Source organism: Orcinus orca, chromosome 11, assembly GCF_937001465.1.
Source record: "Orcinus orca chromosome 11, mOrcOrc1.1, whole genome shotgun sequence".
NCBI lineage: Eukaryota > Metazoa > Chordata > Mammalia > Artiodactyla > Delphinidae > Orcinus > Orcinus orca.
In genome coordinates this window covers 55,222,261-55,249,987 of record NC_064569.1, presented here as the reverse complement: position 1 = coordinate 55,249,987, position 27,727 = coordinate 55,222,261, and the positions used below count along the sequence as shown (strand labels likewise).

At 36.9% G+C, this 27,727-nt stretch overlaps 1 protein-coding gene across 14 annotated transcripts; it reads right to left on the bottom strand.

The window, feature by feature from the left end:
• Nucleotides 1–2,580: 2,580 nt before the first annotated feature.
• MDM2 (MDM2 proto-oncogene) lies at nucleotides 2,581–27,333 on the bottom strand. 14 transcript variants are annotated; one of them, XM_033409583.2, is made up of 12 exons: nucleotides 26,952–27,327; nucleotides 26,383–26,451; nucleotides 26,177–26,261; nucleotides 23,367–23,441; nucleotides 21,153–21,286; nucleotides 18,858–18,907; nucleotides 15,374–15,441; nucleotides 15,148–15,244; nucleotides 11,153–11,313; nucleotides 7,282–7,437; nucleotides 6,166–6,243; nucleotides 2,581–4,491 (listed from the first exon to the last, which is right to left on the bottom strand). In XM_033409583.2, exons 3-12 carry the CDS (start codon nucleotides 26,255–26,257, stop codon nucleotides 3,916–3,918), a joined length of 1,476 nt encoding a protein of 491 aa, XP_033265474.1. In that variant the 5' UTR covers nucleotides 26,258–26,261; nucleotides 26,383–26,451; nucleotides 26,952–27,327; the 3' UTR covers nucleotides 2,581–3,915. The 14 variants fall into 14 exon arrangements, with proteins under 14 accessions (XP_033265474.1, XP_033265472.1, XP_012392920.1 ...); XM_033409581.2 differs by having other exon boundaries at nucleotides 26,383–26,482; nucleotides 27,015–27,327; XM_012537466.3 differs by having other exon boundaries at nucleotides 27,015–27,327.
• Nucleotides 27,334–27,727: the final 394 nt, after the last annotated feature.

The following is a 27,727-nucleotide window of genomic DNA, read 5'->3' as shown; positions in this document are numbered from 1 at the left end:
TGGGCATGTAAATTGCTGCAGCCATTACAGAAAACAGTACGGAGTTCCCTCAAAAAACTAAAAACATAGCTACCATATGATCCAGCAATCCCACTCCAGGGCATATATCTAGAAAAAACCAAAGGCACTAATTGAAAAATTTACATGCAGCAGAACTTCGCTGGTGGTCCAGTGGTTAAGACTCCACACTTCCAACGCAGGGGTCACAGGTTCAATCCCTGGTCAGAGAACTAAAATCCCACATGCCTTGTGGTGCAGCCAAAAAAAAAAAAAAATGTACATGCACCCCAATGTTCACAGCGGCACTGTTTACAAGAGCAAATATATGGAAGCAACCCAAGTGTCCATTAGCAAACAATGGGTAAAGAAGATGTAGTACACACAAACACACACACACGGAATATTAGCCATAAAAAAGAATAAAATCTTAACATTTGCAACAATATGTATGGACCTAGAGAGTATTATGCTAAGTGATAAGTCAGACAGAGAAGGACAAATACGTTTACTTATAAGTGGAATCTATAAAACGAACACAACAAAACAAAGTTACAGATACACAGAACAGGTGGTTGCCAGAGAGAAGGGAGGTAAAAGGAGGAAAGAAATAAGTGAGGGACACTAAGAGGTACAAACCTTCAGTTGCAAAGTATTTAAATGAGTCATGGTGTAAAATTTACACTGTGTGGATTATAGGCAATAACTATGTAATACCTTTGCATAGCAACATATCATAACGAGACTTACTGTGGTAATCATTTGAAAATGTATAGAAATACCAAACCACTCTTGTATAACATGAACAAATCAATAGTACTGTAGGTCTTTATACTTACAAAAAACCCAAATAAATAGAAAAAGAGATCAGATTTTTGGTTACCAGAGGTGGGGAGTGGGGGGAGAGGGAAATGGATAGAGGCAATAAAATGGTACAAACTCCCAGTTATAAGTACTAAAGATATAATGTACAACATGATATATATAATTAACAGTGTGGTATGTTATATATGAAAGAGAATAAACCCTGAGTTGTCATCACAAGAACAAAAATTTTGTCTTTAGTGTTGTATCTATGAGATAATGTTCACTAAACTAATTGTAATAATCATTTCATGAATGTAAACAAGTCAAATCATTATGCTGTACACCTTAAACTTATACAATACTGTATGTCAATTACCTCAATACTGGAAGAAAAAACTCATTATTATGGGAAAATTGCCTATAAGATCCAATAATCACATTTTTTAAACAATTCTTAAACATTTAATCTTTTATTTGTAAATCAATAAAACGCATGCTACACCTAAAAATTTAGACAATCAAGACTGCATTAGTAATGCATATATATATGGTGAATGAAACTCTATTTGCACCGATTTGAATGTCTTGTAAACAGCAGAATCATTGAATAATATACAGTTGTCCCTCAGTATCCATGGCGGATTGGTTCCAAGATGCACCCCCCCAACCCCGGGACACCAAAATCTTCGATGCTCAAGTCCCTTATACAAAATGGTATGGTATTTGCATATAACCTATGCACATCCTCCCACATACTTTAAATCTCTAGATTTAAATACCTGACACAATGCAAATGCTATGTAGTTGCCAGTGCACAGCAAATTCAAGTGTTCTTTTTGAAACTTTCTGGAATCTTTTTCCTGAATATTTCCAAACCAGTGGTTGGTTAAATCCATGGATGCTGAATCCACAGGTATGGAGGGCTGACTATATAGTGTTTATAATCTCATTTTTATTTCTCTGTCCTCAGAGAGGATCAATTCTACTTAGTTCTAGTTGAAGTATTATAAATCCCAAATTAATAAAGCTTTACTCTATTTGAGGACCACTCTTTGGCTAAGGTGCTGATCCCTTCAGCCATCACTTACATATCTATATATGGGTAAGTCATATGTGTGTGTGGTTTTTGTTTTTAAAGTTTAATACAATGTTCTGTAACTGGCACACAAACTTGCTGTGCAAAATTATCCCCCAGTTCTGTTCTAAACTCATAGCTCAGTTAATTTTATTGTCCTCACCCGAGTATGTACGACTGACATATATGGGAGAAATACACTGGGACCTTAAATCAAAGTTGTTATTTTCCACTATTTTGTTGAAGATTTAATATAAATCAAGATGTTAATCTATACAGTTTGAGAGTTATTTCAGAATTTTATGTTCTGATCCCATCATTCTTATAGGATGTCATTCTTATAATTTTTGGACAATTTAGAGAAGTTAGGACAATTTCAGCTAGTATAAAAACAAACAGTCCTTCTGTTTATTATATCCCTTACCATATCAAAGAGACTGGAGAATGAGAAATATGTAAGTGCTACTTACATAGCACCAAAACGATCTACCTAGTTCTTTTATCTAGAAAGAATACGGTAAGTCCCCTACAACGAACGAGTTCAGTTCCGAGAGCCCACTCGTAAGACCAATTTGTTCATAAGTCCAACAAAATTAGCCTAGGTACCTAACACAACTAACACAATTGGCTATATAGTACTGTACTGTAATAGGTTTATAATATTTTCACACAAATAATACATAAAAAACAAACACAAAAAATAAAGAAAACATTTTTAATCTTACAGTACAGTACCTTGAAAAGTACAGTAGTACAGTACAACAGCTGGCATACAGGGGCTGGCATCAAGTGAACAGGCAAGGAGAGTTACTGACTGAAGCAGGGAGAAGAGGTGGGAGATGACAGAGTTGAAGGATTGTCAGCAACAGGAGATGGAGGGCAAGCTGCAATTTCACTCACACCTGACATTGATGGCACAGGTTCTGGTTCCTTGCTGGATTCAATTCTACCTACCCTCTTGAAAAACCGATCCCATGATGTCTAGTAGCTCTTTTTTTCTCCTCATAGATAACACGGTAGCACTGGATTGCATTCTGAACGGCTGCTGCAACCTTCGTGTACCACTCTACGTTCGGGTCCTGTGCCTCAAAAACTAACAGTGCCTCCTCAAATAAAGAAAAAACCCTTGCCATTTTCTGCATCGTGAATCTCTTTGGTTCTTCTGATACTTCTTCCTCTTGTCACTCCACTCTCAATTATTTTCACTTTTGTTTCCATCAGCAGTATTAGCTACATCACTGCTACTTTTATGCTTGCTTCCAGACATCCTGGGCTTGAAATAAAGATACTATACTACTGTACTCTACACAGTAAAGTACACAAAAGCACAACCATTTGTAGGGGATGCACGCACGTGACAACGTACTCCACTCACGTGAACTTTCGTGACTGGACATGCCAGCTCACATTCGCATCTTTGAAAGTTGGCAATTTGAAGGTTCATATGCAGGGGACTTATTTTAAGAGGCTCTGAAGACTAGAGAAACTAAGGATTGGAAAGTTTAAGAGTATGTAAAATTTAAATATTAAATCTTTCACACGAACTTTTCCTCCTTACATGAAAGGTACTGAATAAGTTACATTTAAATGTCCTACTTACATATTTTTTAAAAGGTCAGATACTTCTCATTTAAGAGAAAGTGGAAATTATTTTAAATAACGAGCAGTAGGAATTTCCCTGATGGTACAGTGGTTAAGACTGTACTACCACTGCAGGGGGCGCAGGTTTGATCCCTGGTTGGGGAACTAAGATCCACATGCAGAGCGGTGCAGCCCAAAAAAAAAAAAAAAGGGGGTAGAGGGGTAAAGGATGAACTCTATATCCAATCCAAATTACATTAAAACCCAAATATAAAATATCAACAGAAGGGGCATTTTCCTAAAAGGAAGTAACTATTCACTATTGGGAGAAATCTACATGTAGTAAGATACTTTCTTGCTTTGATACAGCTAAAAAAATAAAAATAAATTTCATGTCTAAATTTTGGGGCTTATATAGTTAGAAATATATAATTCTACTTTTATAGGTAGTTCAACTAGGGGAAATAAGTTAGCACAATCATTTGAATTGGTTGTCTGCATACGGGGCAGGGCTTATTCCTTTTCTTTAGCTTCTTGGCACATGTAAAGCATGCCATAAGATGTCCTGTTTTGCCATGGACTATGCAACCATTTTTAGGTCGACCTTGGCAAATCACACAAGGTTCAATGGCATTAAGAGGAAAACTAGATTCCACACTTTCTTCTTTGTCTTGTGTTTCTTCCCTCTCCAACTCTTTGACATCTTCTTGGCTGCTATAAATGATACTATTAGAAGTTGATGGCTGAGAATAGTCCTCACTTTCTTGGGATAGGGAGGCTTGTGTGATCTTATCATCATTTTCCTCAACACATGATTCTTTGGAATCATTCACTGTAGATTTCTTACAGTCAGGGACATCAAAGCCCTCTTCTACTTGTGCTGAGTTTTCTAGTTTGGCTTTCTCAGACATTTTCCCTTTATCTTTCCCTTTATCTTCAGGAAGCCAATTTTCACGAAGGGCCCAACATCTGTTGCAATGAGGTGGAAGGGGAGGATTCATTTCACTGCATGAAGTACACTTCCAATAGTCCTTCAAGGAAACAAGACAGTTAGCTTCCGTAACCCTTCAATAACCAGTCACAGCAACGCTAGCAACTTGTTCAATATGTCTAAGGTAAAATGTATCATACAGCTCAATTTTCAGCATTTCATGTCTTATATAAAGCACTCAACAGTCTTTCCTCAAGCATGAGCTTGTAAATATATTTTTTTCCCAGCCAAACTATGCTAAGAATTCTAAAATGAAAAACGTATTCACCATGACCTTAACCATGTACCTGTAAAGTTATCTGTTCAAGGACAGAGTTGGTTCATTTAGTTGAAGCTAGTGCTATGGGATCTTCTCTGTAATGAAGCCTGTACCCACTCCACTCCCTTAAAGGCTCAAACCTGATACTGTGCCCAGTCCACCAAATCAATCTAGACAAAACTATCAACCAGTCTGCCATTGACTAAGACTCTCTTAGAAGTGCTCTAAAACCAGGGCTCAACTGGGTGTTCCCTAACTACACCCACAAAGGAAATGCTAAAACATTCTTTTCAGCAATCACAGCCAGATAAACTGCCATCCTTGTCACTATCCAGAATGTATGCCCCTTACTTGTCTATCCTTTTCTGTGTTCTCGTCTCTGTAACTGCTCATTGCCTCATCCTTATTCCAACTTATTTCTCAAACCTTTCCACCCACTATGCAATCTGGATAACAAGTTCCCCCACATTCCAAGCATCTTTATTGAACATATCCCTTATCTCCCTGCCTTACGAGAAGCATGGTTCTTGCCTGAGGACACTGTGCATGTAAAACTTGCCATAAGAGGTCCTTCCTATCTTGCCATGAATAATGTAACCATTTTTAAGTTGCCTGACAAATGACATAAGATATTAGCAATAAGGGTGGAAACTTCATTCTCCCACAACGGTTCTTTCAAGTTGTAAAAGCAGGTATCTACTAAATGATAAAACCAAAGACAGGTCTTGTAATACAGGAAGAAAGTGCTTCAAGAGTCCGATAAATTACAAGATCTATGTCTAAAACATTTCACTCAGCCTGACACCAAATGACTCAACTAGTTACTTGAATTATTTTCTAATATAGCAAAATATTTTCCTAAGATTTTACAATTTCTCCTCCTTTTTAGTATTTGGATAATTAATAATTGTTTCTATCTCAGAAAGAGAAAACTGAGATTTCCTATCCAAATATAACAAAAAGCAGTATTTAAGAACAAAAATTAAAGCAATAATATTTGGTTAAAAAAACACACATCCAATACCTGAGGAACCCTGTGAAGCATGAAATGTAAATGTTTAAGTCCAGATTTCTTTAATAGAAAATCCCACCACATATTCTAATACAAATCAATATGATATTCATATTTGATAAGATTGGCAAAATATTGGTAACTGTTAGACCTGAGTGATAAGTACAACGGAGATACATTATACTATTCTCTATGCTGTACATACCCAAAATTTTCCATAATGAAGTTCTTCAAAAGTTCAAATTCCAACACAAAAAAACTAAAAAGTATAGCAACAGATCCCAACCCAATAAAAGAACAAAAATATTTTAAACCATTAAAACTTAAAAAAAAAGTTAACTTTATAAAAACTACCTCATGTCAAGAAGTAGACTAGACATATTTTTCTAATCTTGACTTCAATGTTATTTTTTGATTCCTTGAAAAAGTAAATGTATACTTACAGCTAAGGAAATTTCAGGATCTTCTTCAAATGAATCTGTATCACTCTCCCCTGCCTGATACACAGTAACTCGATATACCTAAGAAAAAGAAAAACAAAAAAAAACATTACCATCAATTCATCACCTTTTTTCTTCAACCAGTAAGGCTTCTTAGTGATAAGTGATAAGTCCTAAACAAACAACATGTACTCAGTCATCCCTCCGTATCTGTGGGCAGACTGGTTCCAGGACCCATAAGGATACCTAAATCTGCAGATGCCCAAGTCCCTTATGTAAGATGGCATAGTATTTGCATACAATCTATGCACATCCTCCCCTACACTTCAAATCATCTCTAGATTACTTATAATACCTAATAAATGCTATATGAAAAGTTGTAAATACAACGTAAACGCTATGTAAATAGTTGATGGCCCACAGCAAATTCAAGTTTTGCATTTTGGAACTTCCTGGAATTTTTTTTTTTTTACTCGAATATTTCCAATCTGCACTTGGTTGAATCCACCAATGTGGAACTCGCAAATACGGGGGTCCAATTATGTTATATATGAGATATCTGAGACAAAGGTGCCATGGAATGAGTGAATATAAAGGGGGGGAAATGGAGGACGGTAAAATCCTCACCCACTATGGTAAAAAGTCAACATACAGGGATGTTTAAAATAAATAAAGTAAAATATTCAGTACAAGCATTTTTGTTTTATAAATATGGAAGTATTAAATTACAGTGAAATAGCTAGAAATGTTGAAGCTCGTCACTTCCAGGAAACAGATCTGGTGGTAGTATGTGACTTTTAACTGCATGCATGCTTTACTTTTTCATAAATTAAAAATGAAAAAGGAGAATTGAATTAAATATTTTTAAAAACGAGTAGACTATTATAAGAATGCTCATTAAGGCCTACTGACTTCTTGACATTACATTTTTAAAAATATAAATAAGACAACAAGGAATTACAAAGCCTCAAGTCCACAAACCAATATTCTAGTTTGAATAAATCAAGAGTCAAAGATTGTGATGTGAAATCTGAATACATTATTATTTCAATCTCATCAGTCAACGAATATGGAAAGTATTTAAGAACTTTAGAATATAATCAGAGAAAAAAACACTACCTCATCATCTTCATCTGAGAGTTCTTGTCCTTCTTCACTAAGGCTATAATCTTCTGAATCCAGAGACTCAACTTCAAATTCTACACTGAATTGATCTGAAACTGAATCCTGATCCAACCAATCACCTGAATGTTCACTTACACCAGCATCAAGATCCTAAAATCGAGGGGGAAAAAAAGCAACTTAATGTACATTACCTGTTGGCCTGCAACAGCTTAACTCTTCCCTGTGCACCTAATTCCCCCTCAGTTCCATCCTGCACACTGACACTAGGTTAAGCTTCTGGGTTATGATTAGATAAATATTTTCTCTGTTCAAAACCGCATTATATAAAAGAAAAGGCCAAATTCCCTTGGCATTCAAGGTACATACAGGAAGTCTATATTAACATTTTCATATTATCTCCAACTAGACACCACCCTATCCCCACTAAACAAGAACATTAACCAGATCTAAACTGTTTCCTAAACCAAACTTCAACTTCCACACCTTCCCTCTAGCTGGAATAACTTGATAGTTTTCAAATTCTGCTCATCCTTTTTTGCCAAAGCCTTTGTCAATACTATAACTAGAAGAGCACTCCCCACCTTTAATTATCTGTGCTACTTATATTATTGAGTATTATATATTTGCACACACAAGTTTTGCAAAACATAATTTTGTACACGTTTCTTATCTGAATTATACATACTTTAAGAGTTAAGACCATGTCTCTATCATCTTTATATCTTCCAACTGGTAGAATGCTAGTAGCTACAACATATACAATAATTATGATTTATGTTTAATGAACTTTGAGAATAATTTCTTTGGAAGAGCTTTCAGATATAACTTTTTAAATCTATTTTTAAAATTCTGTATCTGCTCATGTGATTCATTTTAAAACTGATTAATAGTATAAGAGCCTAAGAGAACCTTCAGTCCCATAATATTTGCCATCAGTGGCTAAGGGTAGGAACATACACAAAGCAGAAGGCTAGAACTAGAAAAAGTATTTTGGTCTAGTAGTCAGGATACATACATTCTTATTCTAGATTTGCCACTAAGTAACTTTCAACCTAGACATATTTAGCTTGTAAAGGCCACAGCTACTTCATCTATGACACATGAGTTTGGATTAAATGATCTCTAATATTCCCATCATTTATAAAAACAAAAACAAGGTATTTATTTTACAACCACTGAGGTCAAAAGACTGTTTTAAACCGTGATGATAGGAAAGTAGTAGTAAAAGCAACATTCATTGAACTGCAGTTCTAATTCCTAAAAAAAAAGGCTGTATTAACAATCACATTAAAATCACAAGTCAAGCTAGAATACAATAACAGCTCTAATAACCTAAGAAACTGGACACTTCAATTAACTAGGCTTTAGTGTACTATGTTTAGAATAAGGGGGTAAAAATCACAATAAACATTAAGTTTCAGAAAGCATCTTCTATGGCAGGAGTCAGCAAACTGTGCCTCACCACCCATCTATTTTTAATAAATAAAGTTTTACTGAACACACCCATGCCCGTTGTCTATTAGACTTGTTGTCTATGGCCGTTTTTGCCTCACAGCCGTAGAGTTGAGTAGCTGAAACAGATACCATATGGCCTGCAAAGCCCCAAATAGTTACTATCCATCCCCTTACAGAAAAAGTTTGCTCACTCCTATTCTAGGGTTCTATGAAGAAAGCAAAATTAAAAGTAGTTTTCAGGACTTCTCTGGTGGTGCAGTAGTTAAGAATCCACCTGCCAGTGCAGGGGACACGGGTTCGAGCCCTGGTCCAGGAAGATCCCACATGCTGCAGAGTAACTACGCCCGTACGCCACAACTACTGAGCCTGCACTCCAGAGCCCGTGAGCCACAACTACTGAAGCCCGCGCACCTAGAGCCTGTGCTCCACAACAAGAGAAGCCACAGCAATGAGAAGCCCGCACATAGCCCCAGCTCACCGCAACTAGAGAAAGGCCTCGCACAGCAGTGAAGACCCAACGCAGCCAAAAATAAACAAATAAATTAAAAAAAAAAAAAGTTTTCAAAAGTTTAGCTAATGTTCAAAAAAGAAAAACCTAAAAACTCTTAAATACTGTATATTTAAAAAGTATCAGACAGGCTTGATCTGGAAAGATCTTAAAATCCCTGTTTTTCTGAATTCCAATTGTGACAATTATTAGTTATGTGATCTTAAACAAGTTATTTGAAACACCCAAGTCTTAGTTTTCCCATCTATAAATGGAGTTTGAGGCTGCTGAGGTGATAAAATATGTTAATTGCCTGGTATAGAGCCTAGAGTATAGCCTTAGTTCCCCCAATGTATTAAACCCAAAAGAAAGAAAAGATGGGAGGCAAATGCACTTTCCTTTAACTCCCTTCAAAAATTGGTGAATGACAAGACCAAATAATGTGACGTAAGCTAAAATGAAGGAAAAAAATTAGCCTTACCAAAAGCTTTCACAACTAGGGACTTTGCCTCAAAAACAATAGATCTTTAACAGAGAGGATTTTTAGAAGAGAGCGTAGAATAGGACTAACAAAAAGAAATACCGTCTATACTGCTTTGATAACAAGGCAGTGTCCCAGGTAGAAAGAACAAGGACTTTTAATACCATTTAGCTAGAATTCTGAAACAACTTTAATAGACTGTAAGTTTAAATGGCGCATAGTCATTGTATTAAAACCATTTGTAAGGAATAAAATTATCCAAACATGAAGTTGGTGACACATCAAGTTTTATTTAATTGGATTCAATTTTTAGATCACACATATTTGTTCTCAAGACCCTGTATTTTTTTCATAGCATTTATTCAGTATTTTAATTATTTGTTTGATTGCTGATGACCTATCTCCCAATGAGGGCAGGGATCATAACTACCTTGACCACCACTGTATCTCCAGTGCCAAATGGAACCTGGCATAGAAAAGACACAAATATCTACTGAATGAAGAACTTGCTCTTGGAGGAGCTCACCATGCCATCTAGTGGCCTACATGAGTAACAGCTCTATTAAGTACTAACTCCAGAAGGCACCTCTGCATCCATAAAATCACTGCTTTGGAAGAAAAAAATGTAAAGATAATAAAGAATAATACATAAAAAGAATATGGTTACTATCACATTTGGTTCAATCCTTTACATCTTCTAGAGAACTATAAAATAATCACTAATATCCAGAATAATCGCCATGAAATGTTGCCATATCACAAATAAAGATTCCAATTTTAATAACATTTTAAAGACAAATGTGTAACGACAAGAAAGAAAACATTCCATTTGTCAAGCATTCTTGTTAGCAAAAACTTCTTTACAAAACCTCCTTCAGTGATATCTCTTAAGAATGTTAATGCTGGCTAATACTTTGGAATTTTGTATCAATGATCAAAAAGTACTGATACTTTCCCATCATGCATGCAATAATATACCAATATTTCACAGCCTTATTAAAAAGACCTTCCCTGATGTCTAGACCTACATATGGCAAATGTGGATATCAGGCTATGTTCACTTATTTGCTGAGAGCTGTAATAAGATATATTTACTCTAAATATGCAAAACAAAATTGCTTAGAATCTTAAGATATCTTTGGTGCAGTGGCCCACAAAGGTTCTCCAATATGTAGGGTGACATTAATAACTAACATAGGTGCTAATTTTACCAACACACTCCAGTGCAACTCCATTATCTTCCACCCTTCTCCGCAAACCCAGGGTTGGGAGTGGGGAAGATCTATACAGTTTCATTTGAAAGAAAATTTTACCAAGTGTATAGCAGCAATCAAGCAGCAATCACATATCACACATGTGCATTCTATCTGGATGCTTATTAGGACTGCCAGAACTAGACTAAAAATAAGAGAGTCCTGTTTTATTTAAAATGAGAGGATTACCGGATTTGATGGAGTCCCTGTCGATTCACTGCTACTGCTTCTTTCACAACATATCTCCCTTATTACACACAGAGCAAGGCTTTCATCAAAGGAAAGGGAAATATTATCAGATTTGTGGCGCTTTCTTTGTCGTTCACCAGGTAATTCATCTGAATTTTCTTCTGAATATGTAAAGAAAAACAAGTTAATTAAATTGCTATACTATAATGTATTTAGAAATTGAGCTGTCTTAAGTTACCTATCTGTACTAAAATTGTTTCAATAAAATTAAACAGAGAAAAATAGTGAATTACTACTGTTTCAAAAGTCAACACTCTTATTGGATCTGTCCAACTTAGAGTTATAGCAGAACACTACATTTTTAAAGCTTTAAAGCTTGTTTCAGAACTTTATCAACTCACAATTAATTTAATCCATCTAGACCTTTTATTAACCAGTCTACAATTTTTCTGTCAAAATCAGAATTTAGGATGTAAGATTTCACTTTTTTTCCTGGAAAGAACCAACTGTTTAACTTACTTAGAAGGTATTCCTAATGTTTCAATTTCCTTAGTATCCAGTATTTTCAACAGGAATCAAAACCAGTTAAAACTGGTCCATTTTATTTTATTTATTTTTTGGCCACACGGCATGAGGGATCTTAGTTCTCCAACCAGGGATCGAACCTGCACCCCCTGCAGTGGAAGCACGGAGTCTTAACCAGTGGACGGCCAGGAAGTCCCTGGTCCATTTTATTTTAAATAAGAAATTATCTCTGACTTAAAGTGAGAATGTTACCAAATCTGTCAGGAACATAAATGAAGAGTCCTACCTTACACCAGACATGAAAATGAATTCCAAGTGGATTAAAATACCAAATACAAGGAACAAAACCATCCAACTACTTATATAAGAGAATATACCGGGGTGGGAAAGTATGATGTGACACTACAAAGCCCTCAAGAAAAAGACTATCAAGATTAAGTTAGTTACTTAAGGCTTACATGGCAAAATAAAATACTATAAAAAAGAAGTTAAAAGGCAAATGTCAGACTGAAAAAAAATCTGCAACACATAATAAAAAATGATTAATACCCACTTTATATAAAGGCCTCCTACCAACCAAGTAAAAGACAAACTTAATTTAAAAAAGAGTCAAAGATATGAAAGGGCAATGCATAAAACACAAATGACTAATAAACATGAAAAAATGGCTTACCTCTCAGTGATCAAGGAAATGCAAATTGAAATGAGATACCATGTTTCACTCGTGAGAATGACAGAAATTAAAATGAGAGACAGTCTCAGAGATTTGGGAGAAAGGACTTTTTATACACTACTGGTAAAAACGCAAAACAGTGTAACATTTTATGGGCAGTTTCTCTATCCTAGACAAGTATCTGCATAATCATTTAAGGATTTATGAGCAAAGGTGCTCACTGCAGCCTTATATGTTAAGTATCTAACAGGGTTATGAGATTAAATAAAATATAATCCATATGCCTGAAACAGGTACAACTCACACCTTTGCTCACTCCATTTCCCTCTCTTGATCTTCCTAGTCAGAAGTTATCTCTTCTTGCTCTGAATTCCCAAAACACGCTTATATCCTCTAATTTTGTATTTATCTCTACAAGATCGCAAGTTCTTGATATAAGTTCTTAATGTCTGTATTCCCTATAAGAAAAGGTGATCTTGGTTGAAAGATGTGGGCTAGAAGGCCAAAACCATGCTGTTGATCTGTATTTTTTAACTCTATTAATAACATTTGGGGCTTTTTTCTAATTATTAAAGTATTGTATTACTCACAGTAGAAATCTTTAAAAAACAGACAAAAATTTAAATGTAAATCATCTATAATATTACCATTGAGATAACTACTAATAACATTTTAGCATAATAATTTTCCAGCTGTCATTTAAAAAATTTACTTCCGTCTAAAAAACATATTTATATCACACTATATGTACAACTTGGGGTTGTTTTCTTTTTTTTTTTTTTTTTTGGCCGTACCACATGGCTTGCAAGATCTTAGTTCCCCACCCGGGGATCAAAACCAGGCCCCTGCAGTGAAAGCACTGAGTCCTAACCACTGGGCTGCCAGGGATTTCCCAGGGGTTGTTTTCTCTTAAACATTCTTTTACATTACTTTTAATGGCTGCAGAATATGGTATCCATAATATAGGTTCATCATAATTGAAACATTCAGTCCACAAATCCAAGCACCTTCTTTCTGTCTGGCACAGTGCGAGGCAGTGGGTATACAAAAATGAAGTCAGCCATCATCCCTACCACCAGAGGAAGTTTGCGTTCAAACATCAAGGCAATATGATCATTTACAAGCTATAACGAGTGCTATGAAGGAAACAAGCAGGGTGCTAAGGGAAAGAATAACAAGAGGGGATCCACTTTTCCAGGTGGTTAGGGACAGCCTCTCTGAGAAAGTAATAATTAAGCAAAAATAGAAAAATGAGGAGCTGGTCTTACAAGACTGAGGTAGAAGAACTTCTGGCAGAAAAAAACTGTGCAAACAGCCTTACAGCAGGAAAGAATTCTGACTTGTTTGAGGAACCATTCAGTGCAGTTAAAACACAGTGAAGGTGGGGAAAAAAGCCAAAACCCAGATTAAAGGTAGAACAGGGCCTTGTAAGCCAACATAAAAGTGTGGGTTTTATTTGAAGGTCAATGGTAAATAAACAAAGTGGGGAAGTGACACAATCCAATTTACCTTTTATGATCCTTTTTGGTACTGTGATGAAGGACAGAAAGAGCAAGTAACTAGAAACAGAAAATCAGAAGCTGCTGCAGTGGTCTCGGTAAGAGATGACAATGGCCTGGACTAGAGTGATGACATTCTCTAGCATCATATATGTTTTCAACTATGAATAATGCTATAATTAATATCTCTACATATAATCTTTGTATTTCTGATTATATCCTTAGGATAGATTCCTAGAAGTGGATTACTGTGATAACGGTAAGAAAGCCAAGCCTTTTTATAATTCATAAAGGTTAACCAATTTACACGAATTGATACACCAACAGTGCATCAGTGCCAAAACATAGTTAGCAAGGATAAGTTAAAAAAAAAATCATCTTTCCTAATTTGAAAGACCAGAAAAGACACCTTTTTTGCATTTTTTGTTATCTATAAAGCTAAATCACTAAAATCCACTCCTCATATTTATCAGTCATTTCTATTTACTATGAAAAAAATTTTTTTTACAAGTTGGATTTTTAATATTTTTCTTATTGACTTTTGGAAACTTATAATAAGGATATTAACACTGTCAAATTTAAAGTGAATCTATTTCAGTATGTTGTAATTTTTTTCATTTATCTTTTCAACTCATTTAGTATTCATTTTGGCATAAGGCACAGATATAACTTGATTTTTTTTCCCCCCAAATAACCATTTGTTCTACTCCCATGTATTTACTCTGCACTTGCTGCCCTTTGGCCTCATGTACAAAACTCTACTCTGGATTTATCTATCCTACTTCATTGATTTGCCACTCTTTTTTTTCTACTGAATCATACAGTTTTAGTTATCATGACTTTCATCAGGCAACAGCCTCCTCCTGTTCTCTCTGTTAAAAATGCTCTCAGCTATTTTCTTTACCTCGTCCTCATTTCTAAGATGCTATTTCTCTGTTTTTAAACTCACTGGTGTGTTTTATTTATTAGAAACAACAAATACTTTAACTGTTAAGGTGACTAAGAATGATGACTAAAATAGAGTTTATATCCTTGTCCTCTGTTACCACGCACAGCAAAAAGCTGGCTAACTATAAAATCCAGCAGGACACAGTAAAATTGTGCCTGCTGTAGTCAACCAGAAAAATGTTGCTAAGAAAGCAATTTTAAAACCAAATAAATCATATAAAAATAAGAAACTCAAATTCATTCATCTAAACCAAAAAAGCACAATTTCATTAAGCCTAAATGTACTAATTTCAGTAAAGAATGAACACTGAAAAGCTGTTTGAAAGTGCCAATTAAATATTCATATATACCTGTCTCACTAACTGCTCTCCTTCTAGATGAGGTAGATGGTCTAGAAACCAAATCTGAAGATGAAGGTTTCTCTTCCTGTAGCTCTTGCACAAGGTCCTAAGCATTCAAGGGAGAAAAAAACAAAAAATAAACCCACAAACTTATAACACGAAGAAGCTAAAAATTCATTGTTTTAAACACTCCAAATTTTCAAGAAACATCATAGTAGAATGAGTTCAAGATTACCTTTTGAACACTCCCACCTTCAAGGTGACACCTGTTTTCACTCACAGATGTGCCTGAATCTGATGGTTCTGACAGAAAATAAAAACAAAGAATCACAAACTAGGAAAGCAAGGGTTATTCAATAGATGTTATCCAGAACAAACTCCTCATACAATTTAACCTTTTAACCAACACTGAACGTGTAGTCTCCAAGTGCCATCCTGTGCTGAATACTAGAGACGTAAATGGATAATTCAATTTTAATATAGAAGATACATAAGAATAGTTATAAAGTACAATAAAATAAGCACACTAAAAGAAGTATTATAAGATAAGTTAATGGAGAAGACGAAGCAATGGTTATTTGGTAGAGATGCGGCAAGGTCTGAGTAACAAGGAATCAGGAGAGGTTTCATAGTAGAATATGTGGAAGTACGACTGGGAAAGGCTATTCCAGACTGAGGAAACACTGTGAAAAAAGCATTCAGAAGTGAACTACCAGTGTTTGTTGCAGGAACTACAGGTACTTCATTACTATGGGAATGTAAGCAGGATCATAAAGGATCCTGCCTGTCTTGCTAAACAGCACAAAGATATCAACAAGCAATATTCCTGCCACCAATCCCAAATCACTGCATCCTCCCCAGCTAATACTTCACATTCCTCCCTAAGGCACTGCTGCAGCCACGCACCATTAAAAAGGTTTAATCTAAGAGATAAAATTGATTTGCTAGTTCACAGCAAGTATTTTACCCAGCGAGCAATAAGGAACCCCTAAATGGTCACTATAAGCAGAAGAGTGACAACTCCCTCTGCCAAAATAGAAGAAAAAGAGAACAGAGGCAGGGAAACCAGTATTAGCAACTGCAATAACATAAATGAAAAGCATTAAAGTCTAAACTAAGACATGGAAAAAAGATCAATTCCAGAGAAATTAAAAAGGTAAAAACCAACAAGAACCTGGTGTCTGACATACAAGGCAAAGGAGAAAGGAGTCAAGAATTCCAAGATTCTACCTTGGGTGGATAAATGGGTGGTATAATTCAAAACTTCAGATGATGAACAGATTTGGATGGGAAGATAAACTGAAAAGTGGATAAAACTTTCAGGTAGGTAGGTTTAGTCTGTATGTAGATGTACAGACTTGGAGCTCAAGTCAAAATTTCAGATGCGGGATATATACCATCACCTAAGATCATAATCAAATACCTTTTACTACTCCCTTGGAAATATTTTCGTCTTAACACTGAAGCCCGGTCTGAGTATTAACATTTTGAAATTATATGCATTATCATAACAGTTTATTTTTTATATTATGGGCAAGGTATTATACTGATTTAAGCTGTCCATATAAATAGGTTATATTTTGTTTTAGTATAAGAGATGTTACAAAACAGATGTAATAAAAAGGAAGCACTAAGTGTGACAAGTTTGAGAACAATGATACAGGAGTTCTGAAGTTAATTATATTAAACTAAAACCTGAAACAAACTCAGAATGGAAATAACATAAGTAATCTACAGGTCACCATCTCATTAATAAAATCTTCCTAGCAATCAACCAAGATTTAAATGAATGAATGAATACATCAGGGATAATAATACTTCAGAAAACTGAAAATACTACAAGAGATACTACAGTTGTTTATCTGCCTTCATTTGATTTCATAAAGGGCTTTGTAAAACAAAATGTCAAGTCACCAGCCTAATAATTACTTCTATTCTGGGATAAGACAGTGATGTGCTTTTCTGGGTCTTAAATCCTAACTCTGGAAGAATAAGTATTCAATTCAATAAATTTACTAAACGTCGTATTAATAAACACTGTACTGTGTACTGCAGACTGCAAACCTGAAGAGGACACACTTGTGTAAGTAAGTGTAACAAAGTAATATAACAATAAAATCTAGATACGAAATAATGGGAGCACTAAGGAGTGGTCAGTTCGTTCTGGAAAATGAACAAGCTGAGAATAGTTCTTTTTTTTTTTTTTTTTTTGCGGTATGCGGGCCTCTCACTGTTGTGGCCTTTCCCGTTGTGGAGCACAGGCTCTGGACGCGCAGGCCCAGCGGCCATGGCTCATGGGCCTAGCCGCTCTGCAGCACGTGGGATCTTCCTGGATCGGGTCACGAACCTGTGTCCTCTGCATTGGCAGGCGGACTCTCAACCACTGAGCCACCAGGGAAGCCCTGAGAACAGTTCTTAATTATAGACCAAGAATGGACTCCGGGCTTCCCTGGTGGTGCAGTGGTTAAGAACCCACCTGCCAATGCAGGGGACATGGGTTCAAGGCCTGGTTCGGGAAGATCCCACATGCTGCGGAGCAACTGAGCCCGTGCGCCATAACTGCTGAGCCTGCACTCTGGAGTCCACGAGCCACAACTACCGAAGCCCGCGCACCTAGAGCCCGTGCTCCACCACAAGAGAAGCCACCACAATGAGGAGGCCATGCACTCCAACGAAGAGTGGTCCGTGCTCACCGCAACTAGAGAAAGCACGCACGCAGCAAGAAAGACCCAATGCAACCAAAAATAAATAATAAATTTAAAAAAAAAAAGAATGGATTTTAAGAAGCCTGTGGTGCAACTACTGAAGTCCGCACACCTAGAGCCCATGCTCCGCAACAAGAAACCGCAATGAGAAGCCCGCACATCGCAACTAGAGAAAGCCCATGTGCAGCAATAAAGATCCAATGCAACCAAAAATAAATAAAGTAAAAACAAATAAATTTTTTAAAAAAAGCCTGTGGTGTATTGGAGCCAGCTCCTACCAGCACTCCCAAGCAAACTGTGTTCATCTCGTCCCAACTCCATGTTTGCGGCTGAAAATGGTCGTGCTGAGCATATTTATATTATGGAAACCAGTAACCACAAATCAAGGCTCTTCCCCTGGAGAGTGGATTGATAAACATTTACCGGCATATCACTGTGTATGTTTAGGTGTATCGTTATGGAATAAGAACCTAGCACTTTCATCAGATTATCAACAGGATATGGAACCCAAAAATAACCAGTTAAGAACTACAAGTCTAAAGGAAGGGAAGTAAAATGGCACTCACCTGAACAAACTGGTAAACAAAGTTTTGTCTATTATAAAAAACACACAAGACAAGGACCCTTCCATTCAAATGGCCCTACCTAGGTATCTGTATTACTTCCCTAAGCCTTTGAATACGTTTCAAGGTTTGCTCCTATTGCTACTATGCAGAAGATTTTGAAATTATCTACCTTTCAAAGCAAATTCTAACCTGATATCCCAAGGCTTAAATTTATGTAATAGGATATTTAAATATCCACTGCAAATAAATGTGCATAAGAAACTTAGTATTATGTTGTTTTAGCTCATATGTATTTCTTCCTGTTAAATTTATCATACCCTTACTATAATTAAATATACAATGAGAGCAACTTTTAAAGCAAATCACAATTATAAGATGTCTGCACATCCACAGAATGTCTTTAATATATTTTTACAGTACATGCTTATGGAATTCAAAATGAACTTACCCTGCTGATTGACTATCACCAAGTTTCTATAAATCATTGTATATATTTTCCTTGTAGAGAGAAAAAAAACATGTACATTTTAAAATAAAAATGTATTTAACTAGACTTAACAAGACTTTTAAATGCATATTAGTATAAACTATCATGCTACACCCCAAAGTTTAAATCACTACATTCAAGTACTGATAAGCTTCTAGACACTAAAAACCACCATAGTAATTATTTGCACAATGATTACACGCAGCCACGTTTAATAATCACTAAAGTCTCCCTAGTGCAAAGATTTCACATCTCCATTTCCTGAAACATGCCTTGTTGAGACTTTAGCAAAAGTCCCCAGAGAACTGGTGCGAACACACGAGGCAGGTTAACATACATATTTTCAAACGAAAAGAATTTATCTAGCTCCGGGCACAGACGAAGACTGCCTAAAAAAATAGCAGGTTATGCAAAACCCATTATATAGGAACTTCGTTATAGTTTTTTTTTTTTTTCCGGTATGCGGGCCTCTCACTGCTGTGGCCTCTCCCGCCGCGGAGCACCAGACGCGCAGGCTCAGCGGCCATGGTTCACGGGCCCAGCCGCTCCGCGGCGTGTGGGATCCTCCCGGACCAGGGCATGAACCCGTGTCCGCTGCATCGGCAGGCAGACTCCAAACCACTGCGCCACCAGGGAAGCCCTCATTATAGTTTTGACTTTTATCAACCTTAGACCAATCATCTAATGGATTTTCTTTCTTGATCTGAAAATTTATTAAAAGATAAAGCAGTATACGGTCATTTAATACAGCCTGAGTACCAGTCACTGTTCTAGAAATCGGGGAAAACAAAGAATGAAATAAAAACAAATCTCTGCCCTCCTGGAGCATAAGGAAACAATTCACTTATGCCAATACTCAGTGAAGTCATGGTACATTTTTTATCAACTAATGACTTTAGAGAACATTTATTGGTCACAGGCTATCATTTCTAACTCTCAAGTTTAAGGGGAAAGTGCCAATCCCAACTAATTTTTTTCATCCTTGGGACTGATGATACAGCTCCTTAAACTCACAAAAAAAATCAATATTCCTACTCGTATCTTTTCCCCAAGTCAGTAGTTTCCCCAGTGTTTAACCTCTCAACACATTTGAATTCAAGTCAAAGATAATTTTAAATTTGTGCTTTCCGTATCAGAAATTACAGCTCCAAACATTATCAAGATTCAATACTCAGATGGTGCAAAATTATCAATATAGTTATTTCTTAAACTTATAAAATTAGAGCTTATATCCCAAGGCCAAGTATAAAATAACATAAATATTAAACAGATATCGTCTGTCAATGGAAAGAAGCTTGTATGTTAATTTAAAAGCAGGATGAAATTAAATATAGTATGTTCACAACAGGGTTAAAACACATCTGTGCATAATACATTGTAAAAATGACAAGTAAAAATACCTTTCGATGACAAATTACAGTCTTTTTTTCCCCTATCATTAGCTTTCTGTCTTTTCTTAATATTCAATAATGAATATATACATATAATAATGAAGTTATTTTAAAGTTATAAATATCCCACTTAATTATCTTTTTAGCTATAATATTATTGAGCATTAAACACTAGTAGAATCTAGGTAAATGTTTCAGGTGAAAAGTATTCTTCTCATTAAGATACACTGCAAAGAGACTAAAAAAATGAAACAAGGAATTCCAAATGTAAAGTAAGAATGACTGAAAAAAAAAAGTCTGAAAAAAAAAGTTCTCGGCAGAGTAATTCTAGAAATGCTATCTGGGTTAAATTCAGTTGATTAAGTGCCATAATGGTATATGACAAAGAAAAAGATCTTCAAAGTAACTAGGGCTCAAATTTAAGCAATTACCACAGGGTATCATAAAGACTGTCTTTGGAAGTGACTGCAATAATAATATTTTTTTAATATGCAGTTACTGTAGCTAATATTTAAATGCTTTCCATGCTGTAGCTAATATTTAAATGCTTACACATTGCCTCTTTATAACCTCCACATAAGGTATTTACATTGTTCCTACTTCATATTCAGGGGAAACTTAAGGCTTAAAGAGGGTAAGTCAATTTACCTAGTCTGACAGCTGGTAAATGACTAAGCTGGGTCTCAGACCCAGGCTTGTAAGATTCCAGAACTCAGGTTCTCAAGTAACACGCTATTTTACTAAGAAATTAAATTTCAGCATCTTTTATATATAATAACAATTTTCTCTGCCAAAAGGGAGTGAGGATGGAGGTGAACTGAAATGTTTGCCCAGCTGGCATTTTACAGTAGACTAAAGAACTTACCTGTGCTCTTTCACAGAGAAGCTTGGCACTCCAAACAAATCCCCTAGAAGATCATTTGAACAATACACAATATGCTGTTGTTTCTCATCATATAATCGTTTAGTCATAATATACTGGCCAAGATAAAATATAACCTGAAATAGAAATATGATTTCTGAGCATTAAAGAAAATTAAATGTTTGTTTCAAATACATTCAATAACATCTCATTTATCTGAAGAGGGTTAAACAACCAGCAACCACATCAATAACCATCTAAATAACAACCATTCTGTACTCCTAAAAAAATAAAGCTGATTTTATACCTTTTTCTTTTAATTTGACTAAAGTAGAGACACTGCTTCTGATTTACTTAAACTTTAAAATGTGTCTTCTCTTTATTTGGCAGACTTTAACTTTGCCCAAATATCTAGGTACTACTTATTAGGAAGAAAGGAAAAGGCAGCAAAATGCAAAACCACTGATCACAATGAAAAGTTGCAGAATCAAAAACATCAACTAAAATATAGCAGTGACCTGGAGTCATTTAGTCCTGCACACCATATACCTCAACAACCTCTGAGGTCATCACAGATGAGAAGACAATGACGAATTACATCTACAGAAGAGTTTGGGAGAATTCAGTGAATGAAATAAACCCTTAAAGATATCATTATAATCTACACAATAAATAATCAAAATAATGACCCTGAATCATGCACACACAGTTAAATTATATTTTGTGTGCTCCATTAAAACAAAGTAGGCAATACATACAAACCTATTAACAACCACCTAAACACATATGGTGTTTTACAGTTTACAATGTACTTTTACAAGTACTGTCTCCTTCTGATATTTCATAGAACTGTTATCAGCATATGAGAAATAAGAAACTGACCCGATCTTCTGACTTCTAGCCCAGTGTGCTTTCTGCTACCCCATACTAGCTTTCATTACTCTCGCACATACCACAGAACAAAGATTTTACAACTGAACACTGTGTCAGACAATATATACATCACTGTTACACGGTTTAATATTAGCATTCTAAGTCTTTATGATGACCTTGGTCAATTTTCTCCTTATTTCTACCTACTACTAGTCATACTTTTTTGTTTCCTTAACTGGTTATATAATGATAATATAAGGTTAAACCCAAGTTAACATCCCAAAAACATCATTTACCTTGACACTTCCCTGCAAGCTCCGTCTATAGACTTAAATGGCTAAGCAGGCTTCAGACTTAAAGGAATATTCCTATGTGACTATGGATGGAAGAGATGGTAGACAGTGGAAAGGAAGAAGGAGGAGAACCTAGACTCTTTCTACCAAACGTCCCATAAGGAAACTTCTGAATGTGGCTAAAAAGGAAAAGGGTCTGGAATCTTTTCTTGCCCACTATGCTGATGTAAGTAAGGTCCTTCAGTGTTTTAAGTAATCTGAGCCCCATAAACTAAGTGTGAGAGATGGGGAAGAGGCACATTTCATTCACATCGAAATTTTCCCCAAGATGGCCCATCTCTCAATGAAGAACATGCTTCTGTGCACAAATTTAAAGCTAGAGAACAATACATTGAAATGTATCCATTAAATAGAACATATGTTCACAAATCAGCTCACCTCTATCCCAGAAAGATCAGTATACTGTACTCATGTATCTCTAGTGCAGAAGTTCTTAACCTGGGATCCATGAATGCCCAATAAGTCCTTGGATAGAATTCAGGGGGTCCATTAATTTGGATGGGAAAAAAATGCCTGTATTTTCACTAACTTTTAACTGAAATTTAGCTTGCCCTTCAATTATGAACATAGGCAACAAATCACAAAGTATTAACAATAACTGTGATTTTGTCACCAATAAAATCACAAGCATTTTTCATATCATACATACTATGCTTGATGTAAACGTCTCAAAATATCAGTTATGCTCCTCACTACTTCCAAATTACATTTATTAGATCTGCTGCTAAATCTTAAGACTTTACCAGTGCGTCAAGTGGGTTCACAGCACAAAATGGCTAAGAACCCCTAAAGAGCTTCCTTTTGTCTGAGTTCCGGGCTGACAAATGAAATTCGAGTATAAACTGAATTTTCAGCTTCAAATTATAGTACAAATGACCACAATACTTAACATTCCTGCTTACTGAAAATCCCTCCATATGACCAATTTCTCCCCACGGCTATACGTAACTAGTAAGACATTAAGTTATCTTTTTAACTTAGTTCAGCTTACCTCTTTCATAGTATAGGTGTCCTTCTGTGCACCAACAGACTTCAACAACTTCAAAAGCAATGGCTTTGGTCTAACCTATAAAGAACACAGAGTTGCTATTATACTTCCAAATTATTCCGGAACTATAAGCCCGCAGAAAACTCATCCATAAAGAATTTCAATAAAGGTAGCAAACACAATGTTATCTCACAACATTAGAGACCTCAAAAACTAAGTCATAATGTTTTCACTAAATGTAATAAACTATGTAAACTGAATACCACAGATTGTGTTTGGGAAGAAAATGCTGGGATATAATTATTATGCAAATAATCACAGAACCCTCAAGTATCATCAGTTGCCATCAAAAACAGTACCCATGCCAGGGCAGTGAAAATTATTCTTTTTCCTCCAGCTATTTCTATCATCTGCTTATTACCTTACAAACTCAACGGTAAATGGAATACCCCAATGAGCTTACTATAAACTAAATTACAAAATACGAGAGAAAAGAGTAAATCTTTATGGTGGGTCCTTTTACCAATCTTTTCTTTCTACAGATTAGGTTCCTGAACACTGGCGAACTTTAACCCAAGCTGACAAGGATAATTAAGAACAGATCTGGAGACTGAGACTCACATCCCTCAACTGCAAGCCAGCATTTTCTTCCTACTATAATATCATGCTGCCTTTTAGTTGGTCTACGTTCCAAATAGTAGATTCCAAATATCTACTTGACAAACATTTATTGAGCTTCTGCCATGCACCAGACAGCACTGGATATTGCACACACACACACACAAATGACAAATAAGACATATGACCTGTATTGAAGGAGCCAGCCAACTAGATCAGGGTTTAATTTTTTTCTTTAAAGAGCCAGACAGTAAACAGTTTATAGCTTTTCTCGCCAGATAGTATGACTCAGAAGCATAAATTATATGTAAACCAATGGATGTGGCTCCATTTCGGTAAAACTTTATTCACAAAAGTAGGCAGCAGGCCAAATTTGGCCCATAGGCTGTAGTTTGCCTGCCTCTGACCTAGAGGCTTTCCAAGTTGTACTGAGAAAATATCTGGCAAGGGGGCAGGGATGTAATGTGTTTATGCTCTTTCTCCCTATCTGTTGCTGTATCAAAATCTTCAAAACTCAAGTATCTTTACAGCTACACAGCCACCCCTATACAGACTGGTGCCTCTGCACTCCCTTCAATATACTCCCATCCTGTCTAACTTTGAAATCTGACAGCAACCCAGTTCGGGATCTAACCCTCAGAACAAGATTTAAGAAAACTGCCTATTTCCAGCTAATCAACATAATATTATTTAATAACTGAAAGTTTTAAAATACACAATAAATGTAGTATTGAATCATTAATTGTTCTGATCATATGTTTTTTCCTATGTGCTTACATATGCGCTTTACTTTCAGGCTATTTAAAGAATGAATTATCCCAGAAAACATAAAAAGTTACTTTTTTTCCTTCTAAAATTTTATATATACTATATTAACTTCAAACTACATAAAACAACCCAAAGTCAAAGTCTCCAATGGAAAGCCATCAGCTTTTTATTAAAACTTAAAAGACATGCATTAATAAGAAAACTACTATAAAAGACAATACCATTATTAATCTTACATTTAAGAACAGAAAGATAAATCCTAGAGGTAAAAATAAAAAATGCTAGAAGAAAATACAGCAGTTTATCTGTATAATCTTGGGATGGGAGAGTTCTTCCAAAACATCATATGAAATTCAAAAGCCAGCAAAAGTCAAATTTTACTTTATAAACATGTTCTCAATGAGAAAAAGAACAAATAAGCAAAGTTAATTTTTAACATTTGTATGATAAAAATTAAATAACTTGAAACACAGAGAACTATTACAAATTATTAAGAAAAATACAATAAGCCTAAAAGAAAAGTGTATAGATAAGACCAAGCAAACCCCAAAAGAAACAAATGATTTAACCAATGATGTGATGCCCAACCTCACCAAAGATTAGGGAAATACACACTTACACCATAATATAATACCTTTTGCCAAAAAAGGGCAAAATAACAGTGGTAATATTCAGTTTTGACAGAGAGGAAAACTATTACACATAACACTTGTGTTAGGATACATATGCAAAGCAGCACCATCTGTAATACTCAAAAACTAAAGGCAATTTTAGAAAACCTATCAGTAAAGGCATAAATTTCTTAAATGGTACACTAATGCTGTGGATTACCATGCAGCTGTTAAAAAAGAATTCTGTAGGTTTTATTGATTGACATAGATGCTATTTGCTTAACATCTCTAGTACAATCCTATTTTAGTAAAACAAACTGAACCGCAACAGATTAAAACTCACATGTGCATATATATATGTGGGTATGCACATAGATAAAGATCTAAAAAGGAGATATGACAGATATGGTCAAAACAGAAGACTGGAATTTTCAGCTTTTACTTTACACTTTTCTGTAATGCCTAACATCTTTACAACAAGCATGAATTATTTCTGACTTCTACAGAAGTTAAATACTGACAGGTCAAAACAGAAAAAAAACAAAAAACAGTCACATAATAAACATAACTTCAGCATCCATACTTAAGAAGATAATGAAACTGACTTTTAATTCAGTGTGGTAAAAAGCTAAGAAAATAAATATTGATTCTTACAGGTAACTTTTGCTCCACAGTTATGCCTGAGTGGCAGGAATTTAAGCTATGTACTACAACTTCACTTAAAGAGCCATGCTATAACTGGGGTCTGTGAAATCTAGTTGATCATCTCATAAAATAAATTTTTGCTAAAGTTACACTGGAGACAAAAATACCAACCAGGGTCTCTTGTTCCGAAGCTGGAATCTGTGAGGTGCTTACAGCACCATCAGTAGACACAGACATGTTGGTATTGCACATTTGCCTACGAGTACGAAAAGAAAACACACGATAAAAACTTGAAATACTGAAATACCTGTTAAAAAAAAAGACAAATCATATAGAAATAAGATAAATAATGCTTTTATTAGCAAGTGGGTCCTTACCTACATCAGCAGAAAATGCTACAGGTCGGTGACCACAGGTTCTCTCTCTCAAACAGCCAGTGAATACAGCTGGGAAAAGGCATGGTTTAAATAGCCCCAGCTGGAGACAAGTCAGGGCTTAGCTCCTTCTACTACCGACGCGGAACGTGTCCGAACTTGACCAGCCCCACAGGAAAAGCTGAGTCAACTTGCCCCCAGAACCAGCCCAATCTTGCCCAGACGTAGCGCCCGGCAGATACAAGCTACCGAAAAGACACCTGTCATTATTCTGACACCCACCTCCGCCCCCGGCAGCGCCCCCCGCGCACTTGACCTTTACCCCCGTGCCCGCGGAACCCCCTCCCAAACCCCCACCCGCTGGGAGCGCGGCCCCGAAAACCCGCCCTCCTCCCGAGTGGCGACAACCTCGCCTCCTTCCAACAAAACCTCCACAGACCCACATGCCCGGCGCCCCCCACCACGAAATGCACAAAGGCTGCGCGCGGGGCACAGGCGGGGGGTGAGAGCGACCGGGGAGACCCAAGTCACAAAGCAAACCCAGAACTGCCCACGCGCTTCCAGGCCGATACCTGCTGCTCACTAATTGGGGTTTGCCGCGCCTGGAGTCGGCGGGGTGGGTGAGGGAGCCGTACCTCGAGGCTTCCTAGTTCCCGTCACGGGGCGCGCGGAAGCCCGACGCCTTGGGCCTCGGCGACCATTCCACTCGCCGGGCCCAGGCCGCCGGGGCGCTCGAACTCACTAGGTCCGAAGGAGAAGGAGGCTCCTAGCGGCAAAAGCGGCAGGACCTCGGTCAGAGGGGTAAGAGCTACCCCTCAGGCTAGGCTTCTTGCTCCATTTTCCTTCCAGTCACACCGGGCCGCACAGGCCCCCAAAGGTGCCGAGCTGGCCGAGGTACGGCGGATGCACGCCCCCTGCCGTCCGAGCGCAGCGCGCCGGAAGCCGCGGCCCATCCGGGCTTTTGGGCGCGCAAGCCCCGCCGCCCCCGCCCATTGGGGGCGGGGCTGGGCCCAACAGCCTCGGTGAAGGGGGAGGTCCAGGAACTGGGCAAGCGTCCTCGGCCGGTGGGGAGGGGCCGCCGGGCGCGCACGACCCGCCGGAGTCGGTATCGCTTTTTCACGGTTGGAGCTGATCCCTGGTTCTTCCCGCCGCCGCCTGGTTTGGTGCGCCAAGCTTGGGACTTCTTTGAACCTTGGCGCTATTTTTGTATTTCTGTGTTTGCACCTCCCTACCGCAATGGAAACTCAGGCAAATACGGATCTAAGTGCCGCTACCAAAAAAGAAACCACAATTAACAGCTGTGCGATATATTAAGCCCGCACCGCCAACAGCTGGAGTTGCTTTTTTT

What these genes read in the sequence shown, in the direction of transcription:
- MDM2 (XM_033409587.2), bottom strand. Translation starts at nt 26,257, where the DNA reads ATGTGCAATACCAACATGTCTGTGTCTACTGATGGTGCTGTAAGCACC. An exon ending in TTCTCTGTGAAAGAGCACAG is followed by an intron (nt 18,908 to 21,152) that starts GTAAGTTCTTTA and finishes TCTCTCTACAAG; the next exon opens with GAAAATATATACAATGATTT. An exon ending in CAGGGACTCCATCAAATCCG is followed by an intron (nt 7,438 to 11,152) that starts GTAATCCTCTCA and finishes CCTCGATTTTAG; the next exon opens with GATCTTGATGCTGGTGTAAG.